This window comes from Elgaria multicarinata, chromosome 20, assembly GCF_023053635.1.
Source record: "Elgaria multicarinata webbii isolate HBS135686 ecotype San Diego chromosome 20, rElgMul1.1.pri, whole genome shotgun sequence".
NCBI lineage: Eukaryota > Metazoa > Chordata > Lepidosauria > Squamata > Anguidae > Elgaria > Elgaria multicarinata.
In genome coordinates this window covers 19,072,382-19,100,271 of record NC_086190.1, presented here as the reverse complement: position 1 = coordinate 19,100,271, position 27,890 = coordinate 19,072,382, and the positions used below count along the sequence as shown (strand labels likewise).

Below are 27,890 nucleotides of genomic sequence, written 5' to 3'. Positions count from 1 at the left end.
CCCTACCTCCTCCCAGTAAAAACAAGGGAGAGATTAACCTGGTCCCATCTATCACCCAGAGAAGGAGCAGCTGCAGAAGCTTCCCTCCTTCTGCCCCAAAAGAACCCATAACTAGAACTCTGCAACTAATAACTAGTGCCAGAGTTTGCTTTCTTCCTCTTCCCTCCACAATCACTGCTCCTTTTTAGCCATGTCTTTTAGATTATCAGCCCATCAGGGTGCCGTTTTTGGCTAAAACGTTTTAAATGACCACGTGTGCGTCAGGATGGCAGTCTCCGCACGCCCCCATCTGGCAACTGCTGATACAACGAATAGGTGACAGGAGATCTCTACCCTTTGTTTCTGGTATCTCGGCATCAAATATTTCTCGGGCCTGGCTCCTAGGACTCCGACACCAGCACTTACACGTCCGGTACAGCGTCCGGGTGTCATGAATATTGTTCTGTTCTCTCGGAGGCTTCGCTGTGGTCGCCTCTTCCTAAATCTAGTACTTCCTAAGCGATCGTTGTTTGCATTCTGACCTTCTGCAAAACGGTCCGGTTATCTACGAGCACCAGTTGCATCGCCGTATCCAGTGGCGGAGAGTGCTGCAGGTGCAATGATGGTCTGTGCTGGGGGCTACCGAGCGTGGTTTCCTGACCAACCGTTCCAGGGAAGCGAGACGCGTAGGAGCTTCTGTGCCGTCGGAACGGTACAGGCGGAAGGAGGGAAGGCGTTACAGTCCGACACAACTCCGTTCGTTTATTTAAACATTTATTTTGAGAAATATAAAAAAAGGGGAGAAAGGGGGAGCGATAGGACTAGGCTAGGAACTGTTCCCATCTCATATAAATCCAAAATGGTTCTCCGGGTTCCCCTTTGCTCTTCCCTGATAAGGAGAAACAAGCAACAGAACAGGTTTGCAATTGGGGAGGCGCGCAGGATCAGAACATTTGCGCTGGTCAGGTAGAAGTGTGCTCGGAAAAACATATCGCACTTTTATGCAAACACACACTCTTTGGTGCAGAAGTACCTCTTTACCTTTCCTTCCTTCCGTGCCCCCAAATAAATTATCCCTATGTAGGATTCACTCGGCTTTCTTATTCTTACTCCGGAATCATTTAGCAAAGGTGGCAGAGAAACGAATCGTCAACTTGGCTGAACTGACAACAGGAATGTAGAGAGAAGCAAACTGGGTGCGTGGAAACTTTGATCCAAACTTAACAGCGCGCTATCCGGCCCCTCCTCGGACAGCAGGATTATGCCCTAGCCAGCATTCCTTTAGAATCCAACCCTTTCAGGGATTCTGGGCCGGTAAACGTTGCATGACGTCAGCTAAAGTCGTAGCTGGAGACTCACGAATGCAATTTGATGCAACAAAACAGAGGGGAAACGCAGGTTAAAAAAAGAAAAACAGCGAGGCGTTTACGTCAACGCAGAGAGGCGCGTTCTGTTTACAAGGCACCAACTTTCTCCCAACACAGAACGGTGGAACAGCAGGAGACCGACGGAGCTACAACAGGCATGGAAACCTACCAGCTAAGAGTCCAGCACACCTGGGGTAGAAATGCACATTTGTCACGGCTTCCCCCTTCAAAAGAACACCGTTAGTCTTTAAGAAAGATGCCGAGAATTTACTGGCAAACGCTTTGTAGAAGTTCTTTGGGGTGAGGACCAATGGCAACTGAACGGGCGTAAAGCTTGCATGGAAACCTGCAATTTGAGGGACCCCCTTCGACGGAATTTGTATCCGTTGGGAGAAGGGACCCCCTGCGTCATTCTGAGAGGATGATCCGTGAGGGGCGGAGGGACCTGGTGGGGCTGGAGTAGCAGGAGGAGACGTGGAGGCAGAAGAGGAAGAAGCCGGGCGGGGATTCCTTCGACTAAAGTATCGCATCACAACACGGTCTCTGCCCCCATAAAAAGGAAAAAAGGGGAGATCCTTCTCCAACTTAAGAGGACGGTTCTCCTCCCACTCGACCGAAAGTTCACGTCACTTTCCACGACAACTTTTGGAACAGCGTCTGTGTCATTGGACAGAGCCGATCACTCTAACCTCAAATTCTAGCTTTTGAGGAGGGGAAAAGGACAGCGTCTAACCCACGTGAAGGTGTGACGAATTGCTTGCTGGGGACAAAAGAAAGGCTTAAACTGGGGATATCACGCGAAACCCAACCGTAAAATGGCAACGTGAACCACGCAGACATTCCCAGGGGATTGTGTCCAGCGGGGCTTTGAGGGGAGGCATACATTCAAATGAACCCAACGAGAGAGGGCAGGGAGGCACGACTGGGAAAGTTAAGAGATCAACAACCGCCTTCTTGCAGGGGAGTTCTTCTTCTTCTTCTTCTTCAGGAACAGGGGCAAAATACCGGTGTGGGGCCGTTCCACAGGGAAGCAAATCCTTTGCAGTGGGGGGGGGGGGGGGAAAGGCTTTGGCCGCCTGAAATGCAGGCTACTGGCCCTGCTGCTTAAGCAAAAATCAGCTTAAAAAAGAAAGCAAGAAAAAAGCACAGGGAAAAAAACCCTGATGAACAATCCAGCCATTTCCACCAGAACGGTAACTCTGAAGGAGGCGCAGAACTCGGTGACGTCCCCCCCCCCTCGCTCCCATTGCCCCCAAACAAAACAAAACCCCAAATACCAAACAACCCATCTTACAGAGAGGATGGAGGAGGCGGACGGGGAGACGCGGGAACAAAGTCGAAGTAACGGGGGTGTGGGTGGGTGTGGGTGTTAAACTTCAATTTGCTTATAAAAAAACGAAATCTCGGGTCGTCGGACAAGACGCATCTCGTGGTCCGTAATCTCTCTGCGTGGGGCTCTCTGCAGCCGCGGAGTGGCAGCGGCCTCGTCAAGGGAGGGGGGCAGGGCGGGGGGGAGGAGGAGGAGGAGGAGGAGGAGGAGGAGGGCGCCTGCCCAGCGTCAGAGCGTGCGCGGGTTGTATTCTGGCAGCTTCTTCAGCCTCTCCTTCTCGGTGTCGCTCTCGTCGCGGGCGATCGCCAGGGAGTGAGCGTAGCCCATGGCCACCTGGACGGACGAAAGCAGGCCCCTTTGAGTGGCCGTTCAGCGGGGGGGGGTGAGGGGGGAGAGCCCAGCTTCCTTCCCCACACACAGGCGGCCTCCGCCCAGCACAGGAAGGTGGCCCCCGAGGGCTACCTCGGAATGGAACCGGGTCCCCGGCTGGACAAGGCCCAGCTCCCGTGAGTCTTCAGGGCATCAGTTTTGAGCCCGGACGAAGCCACCGCTTTGGAAGCCCTTCTGGAAATGAGGGGTGCTCAGCGGGGTCCCCCTTCCCCGGAAAGAGAGTGCCCCCCCCGCTCTTACCTGCTCCGTGTGGATCCCGTCCAAGGTCTTCACCTCTTGAGCTGTGGTCGAGGACTTGGGCTTGTGGTCTCCGTAGCCCTGGGAAAACAAGGGGCCGGGTTCAGCCTGACTCCGGATCGGGGCCGAGAGAGACCGTCCGTGCAAGCGTCCGGGACAGAAGACGCCAGTTCAGAGCCTCCCAAGGACGTCACGAGAGCCCTGAGGCTGGGTCAGACCAAGGGTCCGTCTAGTCCAGCACCGGCTGCCCACCAGGGACCCACAAACCCTCCCACCCATGCTCCCCAGCCGCTGGCCATCCCACCCGTCACTCCCCCCAACCTGCGCTTCTGTGCACTGATCTTTGCATAGGCTTTGATACGGTCCCCAAGGATCCCACGGCAACTCCTGGCCGAGGACGCCAGGACCGACATCCTTGTGAGCGTGCCCACCGCTTCTGCACTGCCCAGGGGAAGCTCGTAGCCCACGTAGCAGGCGTTGCAAGACAGGAGGCGGCGTGGCCTTTTCGGAGGTAGCCCCCTGCACGGCTCTCCCTTCTGCAGTGTTTGGCATCCAATGGGCCACGTGGATATTGGAGAGGAAGGAAGGGGGAGGTGGGGAGAGTCACAGTGAGACGACCCTTTGCTCTCCGCTCACAGGCAGCGCCAGCATTTGGAGGAAGCGCCCTGGCCAGGCCAAGCCGTGGTGGAACGCTCCCGGACTCCGGCTGATCGCCGCCGCTCCGTCTGCCTCCTTACCAGTTCTCCAAAGGTCGGAGACGGTCCCCAACTGATTGTGCTCTCATCTGCAGCCACTATAATACTGCTCTTCCTGAAACAGGTACACAAAGGAGGTTATGCTTCGGAGGGCCCAGGGGCAGCTCCCCCCCACCCCCCGGGCGGCCTGGGCACGCAGCGCTCCCAACACAGCCTGCCCCGTTCCCTCGGAAGGAGGGTCTCCTCCCCCCCGCCTGAGCCTGCCCACTTGTGTGGAGGATCTTCACCCGAGGCCTTACTCTGGGCTCCCCTACTTCTGGAAGACAGGCTACCAGAAACAGGGCCTTCTCTGTGGTGGCTCCCCATTCGAGGGACACCTTCCCCAAACACATCCAGCGAGGGCCTATATTAAACATCCTTTAGGCACCAGTTTTCAGTGGAAAACGTGTGGTGGATCTTCACCCGAGGCCTTACTCTGGGCTCCCCCACTTCCGGAAGACAGGCTTCCGGAAACAGGGCCTTCTCTGTGGTGGCTCCCCATTCGAGGGATACCTTCCCCAAATTATTTATTACATTTATATACCACCCCATGACTGAAGCTCTCTGGGTGGTTTACAAAAGTTAAAAATGGTGAACCTTAAAAACAAATATACAAAATTTAAAACCATAAAAAGCATAAAATACAAACAAAAACAGACAATACTCATTTAAAACAGCTATTCTGGGGTCAGTTAAAAACTCAGCAGATGCTGCTAAATGCCTGGGAGAAGAGAAAAGTCTTGACCTGGCGCCTGAAAGATAACAATGTTGGCACCAGGCAAGACTCGTCAGGGAGATCATTCCATAATTGAGGGGCCACCACTGAAAAGGCCCTCTTCCTTGTTGCCATTCTCTGAGCTCCCCTCGGAGTAGGCACTCGGAGGAGGACCTTAGATGTTCATGTTGGGAGAGGTGTTGTGTCAGGTATTGTGGTCCCAAATACATCCAGCGAGGGCCAATTTTAAACATCCTTTAGGCACCAGCTTTCAGTGCAATTGAACTGTGGGTATTGTCATTTAAGCAATCTTACAGCCTCTACACCTCACTTATGCAAGCCGCTTCGAATACCATTGAATAGAAAGGCAGGATGTAAGTCCTTTAAACAAGTGGGAAGGACATTTTCTTATGGGAGAGGCAGTAGGGGTGGATTCTGTTTCCATATACATGCCCTCAATCCTTGCTTGCTGAGATGCAACGCCTGCAAACTTGAAATCTCCCCCCCCACACTTAAATTGCAGAGATTAAAGTTCTTCCTTCCTTTCCCAAACACTCCACTTAACCTGCACAAAGTAAACCCATTAGCAGACAGTCAAAAGAAATCCCCAGGACAAAAACAAGACCTCTAAAGGGATCTCCAAGCTAATCAGAACAGGAAATATCTCTCTTAAAAGAGGGGGGGGGGAGATATAAAGATATTGAGCCCTGAGCTTTTTTGGGGAGGGGGGAAAATAAAGGCAACACTTCCAGCACACAGATCCAGGATGGAATAAAATTGTTAAGAAAAAGGACATGGAGGGGTCATTAGGAGGCCACCTTTCTGCCTCCGTTTGCATATCAATAATCATCCAAGTGGCAGAGTTTAGCCTATGAGAAATAATTGTTCTAATAGGCTGTAGAGGAAGAAAGAGAGCCCCCCCCCCGGGGGCATTTAAGCAATCTTGGTCGCTTTCAGAGACAAGGCAAAACTTCAGGTTTTGGGATCGGAACTGCAAAATCTATCTTCGGATGCCAACGCGTCCCCCCTCTGCTTGCTTAACTCTGGAGTTCTGCGGAGAAGCCAGCTTCCTTTTTCAAGGGACAGTTGGCAAAGGGCAGTTTTCTTTCTCACTGTATTCCACCCACCCCGCTGTTATTTTTAAAAACAAATATAATCACCATTTCTTACCCGCAAGCTAGACTTCGGATTTTCCAGCCGCATAGGTCCTGCACAGTTTTGGGGTACATCGTCGATTCTCGAGAGGTATTGGTTGCCCCCCAGAAAAAGAGGCCACCTGAAAAGATGCAGCAAACAAGGGGGGGGGGAACCCACCTTGGCTCACTTGCTGGAGCAATCTGTTCTCTCTGGACTCCTAACAGGGAAACGCTCTGCACATTTAAAGACATTCTACTGTCCTGATCTTCTCCGCTAGCAAGAGGGAGAAATTAAGCATGCTCTCTCAAAAACACTAGAAGGACTTGAGCAGGGGGTTGGACTCGATGGCCTTATGGGCCCCTTCCAACTCTACGATTCTGTGATTCTGTCCAGTGAGATTAGCCGGGCAGCAATTTCCGTGATGAAAACTGTGACTATATAATTGTTAGAACTACAGTCTTATTGTTCAACAGCGTGGCGTAGCGGCTAGAGTGTTGGACTGGGAGTCAGGAGATCTGGGTTCTAGTCTCCACTCAGCTGTGGAAACCCACTGGGTGACTTTGGGCCAGTCACAGACTCTCAACCCAACCCACCTCACAGGGTTGTTGTTGTGAGGATAAAGTGGGGAGGAGGAGGATTATGTATGCCGCCTTGGGTTCCTTGGAGGAAAAAAGGCAGGATATAAATGCAATAATTTTAAAAAGCCACGAGGGATGGCGTGGGTGGCTTACCTGTTTCGCTGACTGCAAAGGAGCAGGTGTAACCGGCGTAGATCTGGGCTGCCCCACGGCCCGGGAAGTCAAAAAGCTTCACTAGACGTGGCACCATCTCGTCTCTCTGCTCGGCGTGGCCCAGCCGGCCGTAGCCCCCGAAGCCCCAGGAGAAGACGCGTTTCTGAGAGTCCAAGACAAGCTGCATGGAGAGGAGAGAGACCAGGTGAGAAAACCAGACTACAGGACAGGAAGTTGCTTTGTCACACAGAGGAGGGCCAGGATCTCTTCTCGATCCTCCCAGAGTGCAGGACACGGAATAATGGGCTCAAGTGACAGGAATCCAGATTCCAGCTGGACAGCAGGAAAAATGTCCTGACTGTTAGAGCAGTACGACAATGGAACCAATGACCTAGGGAGGTTGCGGCCTCTCCCACACTAGAGGCCTTCAAGAGGCAGCTGGACAACCATCTGTCAGGGAGGCTTTGAGGTGTGTTCCTGTATTGAGCAGGGGGTTGGACTGGATGGCCTTAGAGTCCCCTTCCAACTCTACCCTTCTGTGATTCTTTGTCCAGGCCTTACCGTGTGATTTGCTCCGCAGGCCACATCTCTCACGACGACATTTGGGACAGGCAGAATCTGGCCATCTTTGGTCTTTTCGATGAAGATGGCAACGCGCCGGGGAACCAACTCACAGTCGTACTCTATCCTCTGGGCTCGGGCGATGAACTTCCCGTCGGAGTTGTGTCCTGTGGTGGGACAGAGAGAGAGCCAAGGTAGACGGAGGTTGCGAGGGAGACCCTCCGCTCTTCCCCCCCCCCAGCCTCGAGGAGACGGCAGAGGAAGCCAGGGCTTACCCAGCTGTCCGTATTCTGGGCACCCAAACGAGTAGAGGTTCCCTTTGCAGTCCATGACCATGCTGAACTCGGCGCCACACGCCATCTTGGTGATGGGCTGCCCGTTGTACATGATCTAAAGATGGGGAGAGGGGTTCGAGGGAGCACTGAAAAACACCCCCCGCCCGCTCCTTTCGAAGGCTACGTGCCCAAGGAGTCCTGCAGTTAAAAGGTGCCCGTGAAAAGGATGACACTTGCATTTTAATATAATTAAATTGGCCCTTATAGCCATCCTGGTTTTGAAATCTTTGAAAGAGGGGTCAACACCGTTCACGGACACCGGCCTTTTCCAACAGCTGGCTGATATATATAAGAAGATGATATTAATATTTAAAGCAGGCCAGGAGAACCTCAGCCAATCCAGACTTTGTTGTTGCGCAGATGGCCACGCCCACACCCCTCTGGCCACGCCCTCTGACCACCGATTGGTGGTTCCACGGCTTCAGGGCAGTTTTCCCACCCTCATCCTAAGAAAGTTCGGAATGTCTCTCCTGAGGCTTAAATATTGCCAGTGAGAGCTTTTAAGTTAAAATAGGCTGGTATTGGGGGGTATCCTGGTCCCGCCTCTTTCCCCGTTGGCTCCACCTCCCCGCGGCACCTGGCCCTCGGGGCGAAAGAGGCTGCAGGGCCCAGCTGCGAAGCCCGCTCGCGTTTGACCTGGAAGACCCAAGGTGGGCGCCTACCTGGGTGGGGCTGGGGACGGCGTCCGTCTGGTTGCCGAGGCCCAGCTGCCCCATCTTGTTCTCTCCAAAGGCGAAGACGGAGCCGCTCTCTGCAATGCAAAGGCAGAACCAGTTCCCCTGTTATCCCGGCCCAGGGAAGCAGGCGCGAAGCCCCCCCCCCCCCGCCTCGCACTGCTCTTGGGGCGGAGGGCTACGATCCCCTGGCCTGTCCTCAGGGTGCATCCCAGGTGAGCCCCTTCCTCTTTGGCTGCTTCGCTTCACGAACCCAGTGCCCCCTCAGACCCTCTCTCCCCAGGCCTCTGCTTCCGTCGGGCCGTGGCTGCTGTGCACACGGCCCTCTTCCTCCGACCGCCTTGCAACGGGACCCTCTGCCCATCCCGCCTTCTGGGCCCTCAGCCTCCCCGCTGGCCCAGTCCTCGTCTCAGGCCCTGTTCACGGTTTCCTCCTGACCAAACCGACTCTCGCTTCACAAAATGGCTTCGCTGCTCTTCGGCGCTCTATCGTGGACCGTTTCTCCCCGAGAATGCTGTCCGTGACATCACAGCAGCCCAGCCAACGGCGTGGCGAGGGGAAGGCATACCACGGGCGTTATGCACACACAGACCCCCCCGTACCCGTCAGGGCCAGCGTGTGGTTCCGTCCGCAGGCTGCCGAAACGACCACTTCGCTGCCGAGCACTTCGATGGGCTTCGGGGCGTCCACCCGCTTGGTGTCTCCGTGGCCCAGTTGGCCTTTGTCGTTGCGTCCTGGAGAGCCACAAACACACACACAGATGCAGCGAAGGGGCTGCCGAAGCCACACAGAGGCTGCCAACGCAGGCGGCAATTGCCGGTCACCCAGGGAGAGCCGGCCAGGCGGGGAGTGTCCGGTTCTCCCGAAAGATCACGCAGGGGACGGTGGCACCCCTCCCAGCCCCAAAGCACCTCTGCACGCCGCAAGCACGTGGACACACGGAATGGCCTCAGCAGACCGTTGAAGCCCCCACTTACACTAGGGAAGGCAATTCTGGCCTGTTCTCAAGCAGGTGACTTTGAAATAGGTCGGACTGCAAGTCCCGCCAACCCCAGCCGGCATGGCCAATGCGTGGGGATGATGGGTCTTGCAGCCTGAACATATTCGATTGGGGAAGAACCTTTTTGGGCCGTGGTCATGTTTAGCCATTTGAGAAACTGCTGGGCTCCATCACAAAATGGCCGTCGCGGAAGGTGCGGCGAAAGGACAGCCGCCTGCCCCAAAGACTGCGGACAAAGCAGGGGGGGAGGTCTGACGCCCCCCCAAGACACTGAACGACTCCTTTGAACCCAGAGTTTCCCACACCTGCCAAGAGCAGGCAGCGCGTCCTATTCTCAGGCCCTGTGCAAGGTTTCCCCCTTGGCCAAAACGGACTCTTCCCCCCCTTAACAAAAGAAAAGGCTTTGATCCTCTTCAATCTCCTATTGCTGACCGTTTCCCCCGAGCAGCTAGAATGCAGTTGAACAGTCTATGACATCACAGCAGTTCGGCCAATGGACTCCACATGGTCTACATCAATGGGCAGCTTCACTCCAGGGTCTTTCACTGGCCGGCCTTTGAACGCAGGACTCCCCGCACGCAAAGGCGCGCCCTTCGCAACTCAACACTCATGCCCACCCCCACCCCACTGCAAGGGACGCGAAGACTCACCCCAGCTCCAGATCTTTCCCTCGGTGGTGATGAGGAGACTGTGAGCGGAACACGGGCCCGAAACCACCGTCCGGACCTGGACCCCAGAGAGGCATCCGTATCGGTGGGGCCCCAGCAAGTTCTGGCCCAGGTTGCGGTACGCGGCTGCAGCGGGGAGAAGAGTTTGGAACTTGTCAAATGGGACAAGACTCAGCAGAGGCGCATTAAGACAGTCCTGTCGAGAGCAGAGCCCATTGAAGTGGGCATATCCAGGTCAGAGTATTTTTCCATCTTCTCATAAGGGACATCGGAAGCTGCCCTATACCACAGTCAGAACGTGGGTCTGTCTGTCCCAGTATTGTTGACACAGACTGGTAGCAGTGGTTCTCCAGGGTTTCCAGGGAGGATTCTTTCTTAGCCTTACATGGAGATGCCAGGATTGAACCTGGGACCCTTTTAGTGTAAAAAGTGTTCCCTACCACTGAGCTACAGCCTTTACCCCTCCAAGCATAGCCAATCAGTGAAGGCATAACCTATCAGTGATCTTGCATCTTGATACCTGGAGATGCCGGGAACCGAAGCTGGGACCTTCTGCATGCAAAGCAGGTGCTGTATCAGTGAGCTACGGCCCTTTTCCTAAGTTTCTAGTCCTTATGGTTCTGAATAAAAGGCTAATTTAACACAGGAAGCTGCCTTATCCCAAGTCAGACCCTTGGCCCAACAACCCAGTATTACTGACACTGACTGGCAGCAATGGCTCTCTAAGGTTTCAGGCAGGCGTTTTTCCAGCCCTACCAGGAGATGCTGCTAGGGGTCGAACCCGGGGCCTTCTGCATGCAAACCACTGAGCTACAGCCTCTCCCCTAAGAGCATAGCCAATCAGTTCAGGCATAACCTATCAGTGATCCTGCATCTTGCTACTTGGAGATACCGGGGATCGAACCCGGTGCCTTCTGCATGCAGAGCAGGGGCTCTGTCACTGAGCCACTGAGAAAATAATCTGCCTTCGGCCAGCTTTGTCGGCTCCAGCTGGCAGTAGCTCTCAAGGTTTTGAGCAGAGAGAGCGAGAATGAACGGGAGGGAGATTTCCCAGCAATGTAGCCCAAGGTCACAGGGATGCTATGGGGGGAACATTTGGCCACTGACACCGGGGCGGGCATAAGGTACATCTGGATCGATTGGTAGAACTCTGGGTGAGTTGTAATAGATTGGCCAGGATGTCTGACTTCTACTTAAAAACACAAAACCAGCAATAAAATGACTCACCCTGCCCTAAATTACAGTGTTGAAACAAAGAGAGCTTGGAATAACCAGGAGTAGATTTTTGTGAGTCAGGACAGTGAGCTACGCTCCGTTCTCCAGCACTCAAAACAAACTGATGTAGAAAGAGGCCTGTCTGGAAACAGCTCAAGGGAAGGGAGGTCTTTTGCAAAGTTTGAGCACTAATGGGAGCGGTTTAAACAATTTTGCGGGTGTCAAGAAATTATAATGATCGGTAACTCATTTTTTATGATCTAAAGAAGAAGGCATGTTGGTATATGGGGGTTGCTTAATAAGAACACCAGAAGAGCCCTGATGCTGGATCAGACCAAGGGTCCATCTAGTCCAGGGCTCAGTTCACACAGTGGCCAACAAGCCATCAGCCAGGGATGAACAAGCAGGACACGGTGCAACAGCACCCATGTTCCCCAGCAACTGGTGCACACAGGCTGTGGTAGCACAGAGCCATCAGGGCTAGTAGCCATGGATAGCCTTCTCCTCCAGGAATTTATTCAACCCCCTTTTAAAGCCATCCTTTTAAAGTTGGCGGCCTTCACCACATCTTGTGGTAGTGAGTTCCATAGTTTGATCTGTGCTGCATGCAGAAGCCCTTCCTTTTAATTGTCCTGAATCTCCCACCAACCAGCTTGATGTTGTTGCTGATCTCCACCCCCCACACTTTGGAAAAGCAAATTTAAAAAAAAAAATCAATTTAAAAAGCTGTGTGTAAACAACAGGAACACATATTCCATGGCTCGGTATTCCACATGTATTCTCGATCCTCCCAGAGTGCAGGACACGGAATAACGGGCTCAAATTAAAGGAAGCCAGATTCCAGCTGGACATCAGGAAAAACTTCCTGACTGTTAGAGCAGTATGACAATGGAATCAGTTACACAGGGAGGTTGTGGGCTCTCCCACACTAGAGGCATTCAAGAGGCAGCTGGACAACCCTCTGTCAGGGATGCTTTAGGGTGGATTCCTGCATTGAGCAGGGGGTTGGACTCGATGGCCTTATAGGCCCCTTCCAACTCTGCTATTCTATGATTCTATGTCTCTTGCGTCGGGCTCCAGGAAATCTACTAGAAATGTCTTTTTCACTTGATTGCTATTGTTGCTTCAGATGTGTGTGTCGTTTGCAATGCTTGTAAACAACCTACATAAATATGTCCATGCAAGAAACTGAAACTGAAGGACATCCCGCAAGCCTGAAGTCTGTCCTCTCCTGATCTATATGCAGAACATGAGCTCTGCTTCTCAGCTGAGAGCCCCACATGGTGTACACACTCTCTCTCTCTCTCTCTCTCTCTCTCTCACACACACACACACACACACAGACCAGGCTGAGTTTGCCCTCGTGCCTTTTGTCTCGCAGAAGATCACAGCCTGAACTCAGATGTCTTCCATCCAGACACCAAAACAAAGAAAACACAGTCTGAGCTGAAACATGGGACGTCAGCACTACGATAAGAGAAGTTGTGGGAAGGCCCCCCGGCCCCCTCCTGCATTGCGATACGGCCCAGCAAAGAAGCTTTTCAAAAACTTCTATTCCGCCCCATAGCCGAAGCTCTCGGGGAGGTTTAAAACATAAAACATTTAAAACCATAAAAACAGACAACATACAAGGCAACATCCATTTAAAAACAACTCTGAACTCTCAGCCAGACTGAAAGATAAATCAGGGGTCAATTAAAACTCCACACATGCTGTGAATTGCCGGGGAGAAAAGTCTTGACCTGGTGCCGAAAAGATAACAGTGTTGGTGCCAGGCGAGCCTCGTTGGGGAGATCGTTCCATAATTCGGGGGCCACCACAGAGAAGGCCCTCTCCCTGGTTGCCACCTTCCGAGTCTCCCTCGGAGTAGGGCCTTAGATGTTGATTTTTCCTTTAAAAGCTTGGAAATCACCGAATGATCAATGGTTGGTTGAAAAGGGGGTAGATTACTCCTGTAATTGTTCCTAACAGAGAGTCTGTTGCTTAATGGGTTGACTTAAATGGCTGCGTTTTGTTTTTCAGCTTGTACGATTTGTTTCTTTCTATGCTGCAATATTTTTACGACTTTTATTACCAGAAGTCCCCCCGTTTTTTGATTTTTTTTGCCAAGGCTTTTAGGCTAATGACAGTATAATTAAATATGGTTGTTTCGTCAGCTACGTTGAGCTTTCTCTCGTCTTTAGGCCTCTGGTCCATTTACTGTAACTCTGGCAAAGGCCCTGTCGTTTTTGGCTAAGGAGGAGAACCAGAAAAGAATCTGTAAACATGCATCAATATCTTTCTGTAAACCGCCCAGAGAGCCCTGGCTATGGGAATGGTATATAAGTGTAATAAATAAATAAATAAATAAATAATAAAATAAATAAATAGAATAAATATTAACTGGTTTAAATGGGGGCAGAGGTTTGAGGTGCTGAAAACACCGGGCAACGACTTTAATATTAGTCTGTTGCCTGTCAGCCCCTGGCCAAATTGGCTTTTCCCGGTTCAGTTATGTGAATGACGAAAGAGTTGCTGTTATGACTGGACGTCTCCCGAGATCTTGGCTGCCATATATTGGGAGCCATATTTGGGGCCTCCTAAAATAGAACAGTTTTCTGTGTGGAAAGGTTTTACTGGGTGATGGTGGATTATGGAGGAATATTGAATCTTGCAAGCCTGCACTTGCGGTTTGAAGTGGTACAGTCCAGACACGGCTGTGCCAATGTCGTGAAAAGTAGGCCAGGGAGCAGCAGAAATTCTGTTGTAAAACCTATAATGTCAGGAAGAAAGAATCTGGCCTCTTTTCCCTGGCTTACTAAACTTCCAAGCCCAAAGATTGTTCCTTCCTTTTTTAAATTGAGTATTCCACCTTGTGAACTTGCAAACTTGAAGTGGTATAGGCCTGTCACAGATTTGTCACTTCATTAGATCAGAGTCTTGGGGTTTCCTTTTAAAAATCGCTGTGAAAAAGGTGCAAGCTTTTGAGATCTGCAGATCTCTTCATCAGGGAACGTGTTTCCCCCAATCTGAAAGGGTGGACTGCCTCTCCTAAGGCTCAACGTCTGTCCAGAAGAGCTTTTAAGCTAAAATAGGTTTTGCCCTGCCCTCGGCTTGAAACACACCCACAGACAAGAGACGCCCGTCATTTCAGCCGGAAACGGTCCACGCTGGTGCCGCCCCACCTACCTTGCTGCTTAGGAACTTCTTTGCGGCCGATCAAGTCCCAGTTGGTTGCTCCAAATATCAAAAGCTGACCTTTGAACTTGGACCCTTCAAGTTTCTATCAGGGATCGAGAGAAGAAAGGGATGGGGGGAAAGAGAGAGAGGAGAGAGAATCACACCTGGCTCCCGCTGCAGGAAGACTCAAACGAGGAACGGGGCTGGAGGACCAGAAGAAACAAGACTTTCAAAACCTTTTGTCTGCTGTAACTAAATAAATGATCAATGCCCCTCCACCGGGGAGACGGCACAACGAGGAACGCAGGCCCGGCTCCTCACGTTTGTGGAACGAGCTAAAAGCCACGACAAAAGCAGGATTACTTTTTTAAAAACTCTGCAGATAACTGGAAAATAAAAAAGTCAGCCCCCCTCCTCCAGCCCCCCAAAGGGAGAGCCCCACCCTTAACGGCAGCCCAAAGGCCACTTTGAATAGATAAAAAATAAAAAAAATCCTCAGACTTTAGGATACCCTGAAACAGACCCCCATCACCATCTCAAAAAACCCTCCCTTATGTCCAGTATCCTGCTCCGGGGGGGGGGGGGGGCTCAGCCATCATGAATCCCTCCTGAACAGAATTGGAACTCACGAGGGTGACCCTATGAAAAGGAGGACCGGGCTCCTGTATCTTTAACAGTTGCATAGAAAAGGGAATTTCAGCAGGTGTCATTTGTATGCATGTCTCACCTGGTGAAATTCCCTCTTCATCACAACAGTTAAAGCTGCCCTCTTTTAAATCTGGTTACTCTAGTATAGCTCTTGCAGCTTTAGCTGTTGTGATGAAGAGGGAGTTTCACCAGGTTCCCCATATATACAAAGGACAGCTGCTGAAATTCCCTTTTCTATGCAACTGTTAAAGATACAGGAGCCCTGTCCTCCTTTCCATAGGGTCACCCTAGAACTCTCATCCTTACTCTGTGCCCGTTCCTCCTCAACGAACGCCCCCCGAATACCTTTCCCCACCCCTAAAGAAGCCATGCCTCACCCTCTTTCCCACCACAAAGAGGATACCTTCTTCTCAAATGGGAGGGGGCTCAGCTAGGATACCCCTGCAATGCAGACCCTCTCCCCGGCTCAAATAAGGCACCCCCCCCAAACACACAAAAGGACGGGTATCCCCCCCCCCCTTACAATGCGCTCCTTGCTGTGCTCCGGCTCGCTGACCACCACGGCAGCCTGGGGGCCCTGCTGGTTCTGGGGGGCCTGCTGTTCCCCTGCCCCTCGGGGCCGGGCCACCTTCTTGCCGCCTCCGGCCGCTGTGGGGGCGGCCATGGTGGGGGGCAACGCCAGCCCGTCTCGCTCATCCCCACTGCTGCCGTCCCCCCCGTTGCTGCTGCTGCTGCTGCTGCCTCCATCACGGTTCTTCTTCTTGGCGGGAGCGGCGGACCCCCGAGCAGAGCCGGTCCGTTTCCGAGCCGAGCCGGTCCCGTTGCCAGAGCTGGCACCGTCCCAGGCCGTGGAAGAGGCCGACGCTGCCTTCCGCCTGGGCATCCTTCTCCTCCTTGGTCTTGCTTTTTCCTTCCTGTCTGCAAATGGAAAAGAAAAGAGGATAAGGTAAGGAAAAAGTGATGGATAAAGAGAGAGAGAGGGGGGGGGCATCATGGCGGTCAGATGAGAAAGCAGCTAACGGGACCACAACACTGCTCTAAGCACACACCCCTCGCCGATATGAATCACAACTTCCCCCAAAGTGGAAAACGTATGTATAAAAAGTCCTGGGGCTCTGGGGCAGATCCCCACAAACTGACGAAAATAACCCCCCAAATAACGTAACCCCATAAATACCCCTCAAATAAAGAATCGTGCACAAAACCCCCATAAATAAAGTTGTGGCGGAAGAACCCCACAAAAATAGCCCTTCCAATCCCAAATAAAGGACATTAAGGCTGCAGATTGTGTACCCAATTACTTGGAAGTAAACCCCATGGAACATAATAGCACTTACTCCTGAGTAGACATGTATGGGCTTGCATTCTTAAAGTTTCAACTCCGGTCCCTTGAATTTGACATTTAAGGCTGCAATCACATATACACTTGCCAGAGAGTAAGACCCGCTGATCTCAATTGGGCCTTACCTGGGTTTAGACGTGAAATTGACATTGCACTGTCAATTTCACCACCTGCAAACAGCATTAATCTCAGCATCCCAATAAAATAAGGAAGGAAAAAGAAGATACAGCCCTGTAATCAAATCCACAAAATTAATCCCAAGGAAAGATGGTGAAACTTTTATAGCGCAAAACTATATAGGTCTACCCAGAAGTAAGCCCCATGTGTGTATAGGATTGCAACCTTAATCTAAAACACACATCCAAATAAAATAACGCAAAGGGTAAAGATGGGGGAATGACAAATTTCATGGCTTCTCTTCTCCCGTTCCTCCAAATAAAATAAAATAAAATTGGAGAGTCAAAGAGACACATTGCAGTAGATAATTTATATATACCTGGGAAGTTAGGGGGCGAATTCTCACCCCTTTCATTGCACCCCCAAAATAAAATACACTAAACAGTATTTTAGTGTACACTAAAATACACTAAAAGCCATAAACAGTAAAAATTAGAGGAAATATCCCAATCACACACACCTCTTGGCTTTTCCTCCTTAAAAAGGGGGTGTTTGCTGGGATGAAAGAGGTCCCCCATAAATAACAAGATATTAAAAATGACACTTTCCTCATGAAATAGGTGGGAAAGCCCTTATTGAAAATAATCAAATTTATGCCTCTCTCCTGAGAGTTGAGGAGACACAGAAGCCCAAACTGTAAAAATAAATATACGAACAATGAGAGAAATATACAAACACATTAAAAATGGGGGATGCTACACCTCCATGAAAGAGTAAAAGGATTTAAAAAAGCTATTTTCCTTCATCGAATCTAACTTTATGGGGGCATTATTTATTTATTTATTTATTTATTACACTTATATACCGCCCCCATAGCCAGAGCTCTCTGGGCAGTTTACAGAAATTTTAAAAATGAGATAAAAACAAGTATACAAAATTTAAAACTTTAAAAAACAGAACATGCACACATAAAGCATTAAAAACTGTTAAAAAGACCCTAAACATGTGGGTGATTAAGATGTGCTGCCATATGCCTGGGCAAAGAGGAAAGTCTTAACCTGGCGCCGGAAAGATAGAAGCGTTGGCGCCAGGCGAGCCTCGTCAGGGAGATCATTCCAGATCTCAGGGAGATCATTCCAGAGTCTGGGGGCCACCACCGAAAAGGCCCTGCCCCCTCCCATAATAAATTATGCCACATAGCAATATTTACCCCACACCCAGTCGTACAGGGAAATGGGAGGTGATATGGGGGTGCTCCCATTTTCCAATCTTGAAGAAAGGGGCTTTATTTCCCCCCCAAAACACACACATAACTGAGGGGGGGAATTCCCCCTCCTCACAGAAATCCCCCATTTGAAGGGGGATTTTTCTTTTTAATAAATGAGGGTTATGAAGAGAAATCCCCCCCACGCACAAAGTGAATGAGGAGATCCCTAATTTGATCCTTCAAAGGAAAAATTAGGGGTCCCCCCTAAACTGAGCACGGTGGGCCACTTGGCCTACAATTCCCATGAACGTGCTAGGGCTGATGGGATTTGTAGGCCAAAATTTCTGGAGGGCAGCAAAAGGGGAAAGGAGCCCCCCCGAAACGGTCACCCGCTCCCCACAAAAGAAAAAAAAGCAGTAACTTCCGTGTACCCCTCATTTCGTGAAGCCAGATTTGGTGTTAAATCATCCCCACGTGTGAAAGAGATAGCAATATTCCCAATAACGCCAGTGATTGAATGGATTAGAGATGTAATAAAGAAGTAAATATCATATAAAACCCCACGAAATAAGTTTTTGTAAGTTTGGGTGTTACTTCTCAGCTCTCCCCAAACATTAAAAAGTGCATTAGGGGGTCACAACCCCCATGGGCCACCCCACATTATTAAAACTGAGGGTGACCCATTGGAAAACTGGACACCCCCAATAATGTAGCCGGCTTAAAAATACCCCATATGGTACAGGAAATGTGGGGTGAGCATTTCCCTAAAAAAACCCACCTTCGGGGTAATAACACACAAGAAAATTGGGGAGGTGGGTATCTCCTTGGCCCCATCCAACACAGTTAGTGTGAGAGGGGAGAAGAAAGACCCCAACATATGGTAAATTAAGGGGGATACGTAGCAATCCGCTTTCACACAACCAGTTGTCCTGTAACTCACACAACCTGGGTTTGGGGTGTGTGTGAAAGGGGGCATTCGCAACCTAGGCCTTATACATGAAGGGAGGACCCCCTCCCAAAATAAACACATTGATTTTTTGACCCTGAAAGAGGTTAACTCCAACACCCACACCCCTATAAGACCTGGGGACTAATTCAGTCAAACATTATAAAAGGGTATGTAATTGTTCACTTGCTCACCCCATAGTTTTGGGGGTGCAAGAGACTTATCTTATCCCTATGCCTGGAAAGAAGGGGAGCAGTTCACCCCTTCATTTTCAACAGTTCAACCCCCCCACCCCTAGTAAAAGATTTGGGGGGTGTAGAGAAAAAGTCATAGTAAAGTTTTTACTATTTACTGAACTTCCACCCCATATGAAAAAGTATTTTGCATACCCCACAGAATAAGAAAGGGTTTTTTGTTATTGGTGGTAGTGGGAAACTCCAACCCGAAGAAGAAAAAAAGGGTGCATCCCTTCCAAAGTGTAGCAAATATATGGGGTGAACCCCCAACCCATCCTAGAATCAATGCAACAAACCCTTAATTTCCCAATTTCATCTCCCAAGCGAGGAAACCCCCCTAAACTCTGTGCTGCCTCAGCCCCCCCACTTTCAAATTTAGGGGGGCAACCTTGCAAGTCAACCCCACACTTCAAAATGGGTGGTTCAGCTTTCTCCCATTTTGACCCCACGAGAAATCACCACTCAATGGAAGGAAAAGAGACCCTAACTCCTGTATTAACACCTCCTCCTCAAAATAGTTACAACTTCAAGATAACTAAACAATTTGTACGTTATACTAATCAAAAACAAAAATTGCAGCTCTTTCCCTATGAAGGTTTTCTCTACTATATCAGAATTTGCTACTTTAGAAATTAACAATTAAAATGAATTAAAATAATCTACACACACAGAGATTTCATTACAACAATAATTCAAAAGCCTTCTCCCAATCTCGAAAACTTTCGCCCCCATAACAAATAGTTGCCCCCCTGCAACTTTTCAGTTAAAATCTAGATTTATCTCCTTTGCCCCCCCCACCCACAAATGCATTACAAACAGAACAAAGAGGGAGAAAGTTGAAAAGAGAAACACACACACACCCCCAATCCATTTTAGCAAAAATGTAAAAGAAATTGCCACGAAAATGCCAAACGATGCAAGCTAAAAAAACCAACAAAATGCTGAAACTGCAAACGTAAACAGATCAATATACACAAAGTCGGGTGTGGGGGTGTGGGGGTGTTACTGACCCCCCTGCTTCCAAAACAGGACCATTTTCACATTTCAGAAACAAACCCCAACTCTTAAGAAAAAGTACTCCACGATTTTATGTATTTTGGGGGGCATCCCTGTGAAATGCAAGAGAAAAAACCCATTCTATCTTTTCCCCCTGATGTCCTTCCCTTTTTTAAAAGGAAAATAATAATAATAATGCCTCATTGCATTTAAAAAATGCAACCCATTCTCTCTTTTCCTCGCCTCAAAGCAGACACACAATTCACGTCTTTGCTCCTAATTTGGCCGACCCCCCCACTTTTTTGGGGGGGGGAGGGGAGGGAGGAACTGAACCTTAAAAAACAGAAATTAAAAAAAACCCAACCCAAATCTACACGCACCTGCTTTCTCTCCCTCCCTCCCCCCTTGTTTTATTTTTGGTTGATTTGCAAAACGAAAGAAAATAAAATGAAAACAAACTTTGGCGTTCTTTTTCTCAAGGCTTCTTCTTCTTCTTCTTCTCTCTCTCCCTCTTTAAAAATAATAACAGCTGGAGCTTCCTTTTTTGCAAATTGTATTTCTTGAATCCAGGTTGCAAATTTGTCTACATCTCCTCCTCCTCCTCCTCCTCCTTCTTCTCCCCCCCACCTCTTTGCCCCCCCTTTCTTCTGTCTGCTTCGCTTTCTTTTTTTATTGATTTTGAACAATGGGACCTCTGTCTGTCTCCGATTAAACCACGTGGATCCGTTTTCCTTCCCCCTTTTTTTTTTTTTTAAAAAAATCCACCCCCTCTTTTTATCCCCCCCCCCCCCATCTTGCAAAAATAAAACACTCAACTTTCACCTTCCTACAATTAGCATCAAATTGCAAGCTAGGCTGGAATGCAGAGAGAGCTCAAATGATGATAATGATTTTATTTGATTTTTTTAATAGAGAGAGAGAGAGAGAGAGAGAGAGAGAGAGAGAGAGAGAGAGAGAGAATGAACTCAAAAATCTTTTAATGTTTTGCACTACTTCCTGTGAAGGGGGAGGGAAGGAAGGAGAAAAAGCACACACACCAAATGGCTTCTTCAAGAGTCCACCCACCAGATCTACTTAAAATATAAATATGAGCCGCCAGGACATGCTACAGTACAAAACAGAAACACATGCATTGAGCAGGAAAAGGAGAAAAAGAGAAGGAAAGATGGGCAAGGGAGAAGCCAGCCAGAAGAGACCAGCTGTAAAGGCACAGCACCACCTTTAGGGCTGGATGACTCCAAGGAGGGATTTGAGTTTGGGGGGAAAAAGAAAAATGTCCACACTGCAATCCTATACAGAGCGCTTCAGCAACTGGGCGGTACAGAAATGTGATGAACAATAAATAAAATGTCTATTCAGAAGGAAGCCTTCGCTGAGTTCCCAGGCAACTCTGCATGGGATTGCATCCTTTCATGTGTCACACAGAGGAGGGCCAGGATCTCTTCTCGATCCTCCCAGAGTGCAGGACACGGAATAACGTGCTCAAGTTAAAGGAAGCCAGATTCCGGCTGGACATCAGGAAAAACTTCCTGTTAGAGCAGTGCGACGGTGAAATCAGTTACCTAGGGAGGTTGTGGGCTCTCCCACACTAGAGGCCTTCAAGAGGCAGCTGGACAAGCATCTGTCAGGGATGCTTTAGGGTGGGTTCCTGCCTTGAGCAGGGGGTTGGACTCGATGGCCTTGTAGGCCCCTTCCAACTCTGTTATTCTATGATTCTATGATTCTATGTGCTTTTCTGGTTGGATTCATTGTGTACAATCGCAGAGGAAAGCTCAGAGGCGAGCAAGCTTTCAGATGGCACAGAATAAATCCCCGGAAACAGGAAATAGCTGAAAATGATAAATACGAGCTGAGTGTCACCTTCATGTTGATGACACATCCCCACAAACTTCTCTGAAAATGCTAGAACCCGAAGGGGTCATCCCATGAAGCTGGTTGGTGGGAGATTCAGGACAAATAAAAAAAACATAGTGACATGATGGAATTCACTACCACATGATGTAGTGATGGCCACCAATTTGGATGGCTTTAAAAGGGGGTTGGATAAACTCCTGGAAGAGAAGGCCATCAATGGTTTTTGTGAACCTCCCAGAGAGCTTCGCTATTGGGCGGTATAAAAATGTAATAAATAAATAAATAGCCCTGATGGTTGTGCGCTATCTCCAGTATTTGAGGCAGTAAGCCTGGGTGCACCAGTTGCTGGCGAACGTGGGTGGGAGGGTGCTGTTGCACCACGTCCTGCTTCGTGGGTCCCTGGTCAACAGCTGGTTGGCCGTTGTGTGAACAGAGTGCTGGACTAGATGGATCCTCGGTTTGATCCAGCAGGGCACTTCTGATGTTCTTACGTTCTGGATAACCTATGGATTGCGTCCTTGTGAGACAGGAGCTTACGGACTCAGAAAATCCAAGGCACTGCTGGGTTGAAGCCAGCAGGGCAAGACGACCTCCACTTCTCTATTCGCCGATCGTTGTGTTTTTTGCTAGATGGGCTTTTTTTTTTTGCCCGTCTAGCAATGGTGCTTCGGACAGAGAGGCAAGGAGGCTGGAAAAGCTCAGGATAGCTCATTCCAGTCTCCTCCCTCTCCTTCCCACCAGAAGTCCCCCTTTCTCCTTCTCCGAGGTTGCTGGCTGTGAGTGGACGGAGGAGGAAGGGTTCCCCCCCCCCCCAGATCTCCGACTCCCTTTTCCAAGGTCAGAGCGCTGTCTCCAACCTTGGACGGGGGCACCCTCCCCCGGTTATCCACGAGTCCAGAGGCCATAGGATTGTCCTAGGGTCCCAAGGAGTTCTAGAGCTGCTATCCCAGAACCACCTGAAATCAACCCTATCATAAAACACAGCGCTTCTTCCTGTTCCGACGACATGCAACACGCTTCCCTTCCAACCCGCCTGGTCGTTCGCTTCCATCGCAGGAGCAGAGCTGTTGGTGGCCTTTCGACTGGAGGCGTTTCCAACCCGAGAGCGCGAGCTGCAGGCGTTCCCACCGGGGCCTTAGCGAAGAGGTACGTGAACGTTCAACGAGAGCCATTTAAAACCAGAGGAGCAGAAGGAATTCTGGGAGGGAGAGAGTTGTGACGTTGTAGTCCAGAACTGGAAATATCACGGCGGCTTGCAAAAAACACGACTCGCTCATAAATTCCTCTGATTCTACAGCTATGCTCGGAGTAATTGCTAGGTTGGCCGTGCGATCATTTGGAGTTGTCTTAACTTGTTTAATTGCTGAAGACTTTTTGCGGAGACTCGCATTCAGCTTCTAGTGTGAGGCCAAATTTGGCTTCTGTTCTTACCAGGGTAAACCCAAATGAATTGAATTTAATTCAAAATAGTCACTTAGATCTGGAGTGGGAAAACTTCATTCTTGCGTAGTGTAACTCCTCCGCTGTGCACCTCAGTATTCCCATTACCTTCCAGGGTCTTAATCCCTCCCCCACCACACCACCCCACGAACTTCATCTCTAAGTTTGGAGCAGTGTGGATTTTGGTACGCAGCTGTCTCTCTCGGCTCATGTATTGGCCTGGGAGATGAGGGTTTGGTCAAGTTGCAGCAGAATATTTATTTGTGAAATGTATGTTCTGCCTTTCCTCCAAGGAGCCCAGGTAGCGATAAATGAACCTCCTCCTCCATCCCAGAGTGCAGGACATGGAATAACAGGCTCACATTACAGGAAGCCAGGTTCCGGCTGGACATCAGGAAAAACTTCGTGATGGTTAGAGTGGTACGACAAAACATCAGTTAAAACTTCCAGACTGTTAGAGCAGTACGACAATGGAACCAATGACCCAGTGTGGGAGAGTGATGGTTTAAGGTGGATGCCAGCATTGAGCGGGGGGTTGGACTTGATGGCCTTAGAGGCCCCTTCCAACTCTACTCTTCTATGATTCTATGATAAGAACTCTGTGAGGTAGGCTGAGAATCTAACGGGTCCAAAGTCACCCACTGAATTTCACAGCCAAGTGGAGACAAGGTCTCCCAAATCCTGGTCTAACACTAACCTCTAAACCACACTGCCTCTCCATCAGGGGTTTTGCCAGGCCTGGGCCTATGGGCTGAAGCTCCAAATCAATTTCCCAGAGCCCGGAACTTATTCCTCACAGCGCTGAGTGTCCATTGGTGCCAACAGAAGGGTCCCCCCACAACTGTTTCATTGCCAGGAACAAGAAGAAGTACCTGGCACCCTTAACGGTTTCAAATTATTATTATTATTATTATTATTATTATTATTATTATTATTATTATTATTATTGGGCAGGGAACTGAGAGCGCTTCAATTTCTAGGAGTGCTTCAATGGGATTCTTGCTCTCCTCCTCCTCCTCCTTCCTTCCTCTTCCTCTTCTTCTTCGTTCCCTCCTTGCTTAGAAAACAATTCCACCCAAACTGCAAACCTGTTCACAAGGGACAGCCCTGGACGAGAAACAAAAACGCGGGCTAAAATCCATCGTTTTAATTGGCCCTTAATGTGTTAATCAATATGTTGCATCAACGAACCTCTCGCTGTCACTCCTGAGGATTTGGCCAGGAGCACAGCAGGCTTATCTTACAAATGAAAACGCAAAGCTGCTGTCTAATAAGTCAAACCATCGACCCGTCTAGTCCCTATTTTTAATAATTCAAGAGAATGTCTCTCTGTCTGTCCGTCTATCCGCCACCACAGCATGAAGACCGTGACCCCCTAGTTACCTGAAACTCGGCATGCGCCCTAAGGGGACCCTGCAGATGTACAACATAGGGTTGTTTTGTTTGTAAAACACGTGGATTTATTTAAATTCATTTAAATGTGCCCGTGTGGTTGAAGCTTGCAGTAACACCTTCAGTCACTAGGGGGAAGACTCCCTAAGAAGCGCATAGCTTTGCAGCTTGTATAGTTTGAAGCCGGGGGGGGGGGGGATTAGTAGGCAGAGGGACAGAGACAGATGGCTGACCCCTCCCCGCTGCTGTGGGGCACCCCGGCTTCAGGGGAATGGAGTGGGCAGACCCCTCCCTCAGGGGTTTATAGGGGTGCACCATGGCAGGAGCCGTGCCTAGGGGTGCCGGCGGGGAGTGGCTGCATTCGGACGGGCGAGGCATGATGTATCCGACTCGACAGCTGTGTACATTTGCTCAAAGGATCCCCTGTGCTATTGCAACCTTGTCTATTCGCGAGATGCCAGTATTCTGAACGGCAGCAGTTTTCTGGGCCTCATGCAGAGCGAGCGAGCGAGAGAGAGACAGCAGGCATGGAAAGACGTGGCGTTTCTGCATGCAAAGCATGTGCCCTGCCTCTGAACTATGAATAGCGCCTCTTCGTTTTCAGACAAGAAAAGGGGAGCTCTCTGGTCCCCCCCCGCCCTTGCTCGGTCAGAGTGTCGGGTTTTCTTCAGAAACCTCCAGCAAACACGTCTTCTTTTCAAACAAGAGCCTGGCTTACTGTAGCAGCTGGTCTTGCGTGTCCTGGGCAGAGCCCACAGTTTTCTACAGAGCCCTGGCGCTGAAAATACCCACACGCAACCCCCCCTTCCCAAGTATTGGGGCTCACATTAATTCCTGAGTCAGAAGAAGCTGAATTTCCACTTCGCTGTGAATAAAAATACAAAACCTTTGCAGTGCGGCCCATGTGGGGAAAGGGAAACCTGGCAGCGCCACCAGAGGGCGCTCAGTCGCTTCAACTTCCCATAAATGAAACCGGATTTTAGGGAGATTCCCATAAATGAAACCGGATTATTGACAGCATGATGGGTTTTGACAAGGAAGCCTGAAATGTGGCCAGAAGGTTTATCATCATCCGTGGCTGCGTCGCTCCTCGGGGGATGGAAACAGACGAATCTGGACCTGCCCATCTCTTCTGGCCAAGGGAACGAAGCGTTGTGGAGAACATTGGGCTTTCCCTGACAAAAGTGTTGCCCTGGGAATGTGTCTCTTCTTTCTTCTTTGGCAAACCCCCACAAAGTTCTTAAATGCATTTCCTCAATGCAGAGCAGCACAACCAAATCTGACCCTGTGGGGTTACCCCACAGGATCACGCTGCCTTTCCCCGCCCCCCTCTTTCTTCCTACCACCAACGGTTTGGGGGTCCTGGACTCCCCCCCCCCAGTTTTCCCCTCCCCACAAGGTTGAAATGCTTCTCTTGAAGCGTCATCCCAGCAGTAAAGAGGTTTAAGCTAAAATACATTGGCAATGTTGGGATTTTTTTAGCCACGCCCCTTCACCTTTGGCTCCTCCCAACACAGCAATGCCCCTCCCCCAGAGCTTCTCTGGATTGGAATCCAGACCCTGAGCTGAGAGAGGTTCTGTACCCATTTGAAGGATGCTTCTAGACGAGTCGCTTTAATCGCCTCGCCTTGTGGATGGAATTTCGCCACGTCTCCTGCTGGGCACCTTGCTCCGTTCTCCGTTCCTTCTTCTGCATTTTTCCTTACTGGTAAGAAGGGAAAGCTGGGGTGAGGAACGTCAGCTACATCTGGCCATCTGGAGTTCCTTGAACACCCGCAATCCCTGATTGTGTGGTGGCTTCCAACTTTGGGTGTATTTTACCCACCGCCCCACCAGATTCTAAGGCCTCATCTACACCAAGCAAGATATGGCACGGTGAAAGCGGTATGAAAGTGGTATATAAAAGGCAGGAGCCACATTACTGTTTTATAGCGGGATTGAAGTGCACTGACAATTGTTGGGGCCCAGGGATGCAGATGGCAACCAGGATGATCAGGGGTCTGGGAACAAAGCCCTATGAAGAGAGACTGAAAGAAACGGGCATGTTTAGCCTAGAGAAGGGAAGATTGAGGCGAGACATGAGAGCACTCTTCAAATACTTCAAAGGTTGTCACACAGAAGAGGGCCAGGATCTCTTCTTGATCCTCCCAGAGTGCAGGACATGGAATAACGGGCTGAAGTTAAAGGAAGCCAGATTCCGGCTGGACATCAGGAAAAACTTCCTGACTGTTAGAGCAGTACGACAATGGAACCAGTTACCCAGGGAGGTGATGGCCTCTCCCACATGAAAAGCATTCAAGAGGCAGCTGGACAACCCTCTGTCAGGGATGCTTTAGGGTGGATTCCTGCATTGAGCAGGGGGTTGGACTGGATGGCCTTGTAGACCCCTTCCAACTCTGCTATTCTATGATTCTACGAACAGGGAGCGGATGGGGATTTTTAAAAAGGAGCTCTCAGCCTTGGAGATTTTTCTTTAAAAGAAAACGCTCTGTAAGGCAGGGTAATAGTGGTGAGAAACCACCGGCAAAGACAAAAGGAGTGAAAAATAAATATATAAATATTAGCAGCTCCTGCCAGAATTGACGGACACGCTTGGCAACGCAGACCCTTTCTCCGCGTCTCCGAGGGCTTGGATTGCCGGCGAGGCCTAGAATTGCTTCCAATTGAGGAAGTCTGGAGGAAATCCTTCTCCGTTTATTTATTTTAAGAGTTTATATATCCCGCTGCTCTGCCCCCTCTCCCTCAAAAGGCTTGCAATTTATTTATTTCATTTTATTTTTAATCCGCCCCAAAACCCAGGTCCTGTGGGGCGGTTTCCAAAACAGCTGAGATACTAAAACACGGACCGTTGTACAATATAAAACACAATACACATATTTAGAAGAAGAACAATACAATACAAAAAGATAAACAGCACAGGGATGGATAAACAGCCGTAACGATCTAAGGATCTCTGAAATGTCTTGGAGAAAAGAAAGGTCTTTGGCCGGCACTGAAAGGATAACAATGTAACCAGGCAAACCTCTTTGCAGAGGGTATTTTAGAAACGAGGTGCCTCAACTGAGAAGGCCCTGTTTCTGGTAGCCTCCTGCCTAGCTTCCTTTGGTGGGGGCACCCTACAACTCCCATCATCCATGCTTGCTGGGGACAGTGGGGAGTGTAGTCCAACATACTTGTAATTGAACCCCTGCTGGTTGGGAGTGATGGGAGTTGTAGGCTGGATTGGGATGGTGGAAAATGTCATCCAACACATCTGTAGTCCAATCCATGCAGACTGGGGAGGATGAGAATTATAGTTCAAACCGTGCTGGCTGGGGATGGTGGGAAATGTAGTCCAACCCATGCTGTCTGGGGAGGATGGGAATTGTAGTCCAACCATGCTGCCTGGGGAGGATGGGAGTTGTAGTCCAAACCATGCTGGCTGCCTAAAGATCTCCACTAGCTGCCCCCACCCAAGTAAGAATAAAGTCTCTTCCCTCT

At 49.8% G+C, this 27,890-nt stretch overlaps 1 protein-coding gene across 1 annotated transcript; it reads right to left on the bottom strand.

Moving 5' to 3' along the window:
- Positions 1-2,860: 2,860 nt before the first annotated feature.
- RCC2 (regulator of chromosome condensation 2) lies at positions 2,861-20,355 on the bottom strand. Its single transcript, XM_063145175.1, has 13 exons — positions 20,184-20,355; positions 15,404-15,798; positions 14,242-14,335; positions 9,841-9,984; positions 8,793-8,924; positions 8,179-8,267; positions 7,457-7,571; positions 7,182-7,348; positions 6,621-6,801; positions 5,923-6,028; positions 4,041-4,113; positions 3,307-3,384; positions 2,861-3,009 (listed from the first exon to the last, which is right to left on the bottom strand). Exons 2-13 carry the CDS (start codon positions 15,761-15,763, stop codon positions 2,905-2,907), a joined length of 1,644 nt encoding a protein of 547 aa, XP_063001245.1. The 5' UTR covers positions 15,764-15,798; positions 20,184-20,355; the 3' UTR covers positions 2,861-2,904.
- Positions 20,356-27,890: the final 7,535 nt, after the last annotated feature.

Excerpts from the sequence above, each read along its gene's own strand:
- RCC2 (XM_063145175.1), bottom strand. The coding sequence starts at position 15,763 with ATGCCCAGGCGGAAGGCAGCGTCGGCCTCTTCCACGGCCTGGGACGGT. Across the intron at positions 6,029-6,620 it reads CTTTGCAGTCAGCGAAACAG|GTGGCCTCTTTTTCTGGGGG; the intron begins GTAAGCCACCCA and ends GCATCTTTTCAG. Across the intron at positions 3,010-3,306 it reads ACGGGATCCACACGGAGCAG|GTGGCCATGGGCTACGCTCA; the intron begins GTAAGAGCGGGG and ends TCGTCCGTCCAG.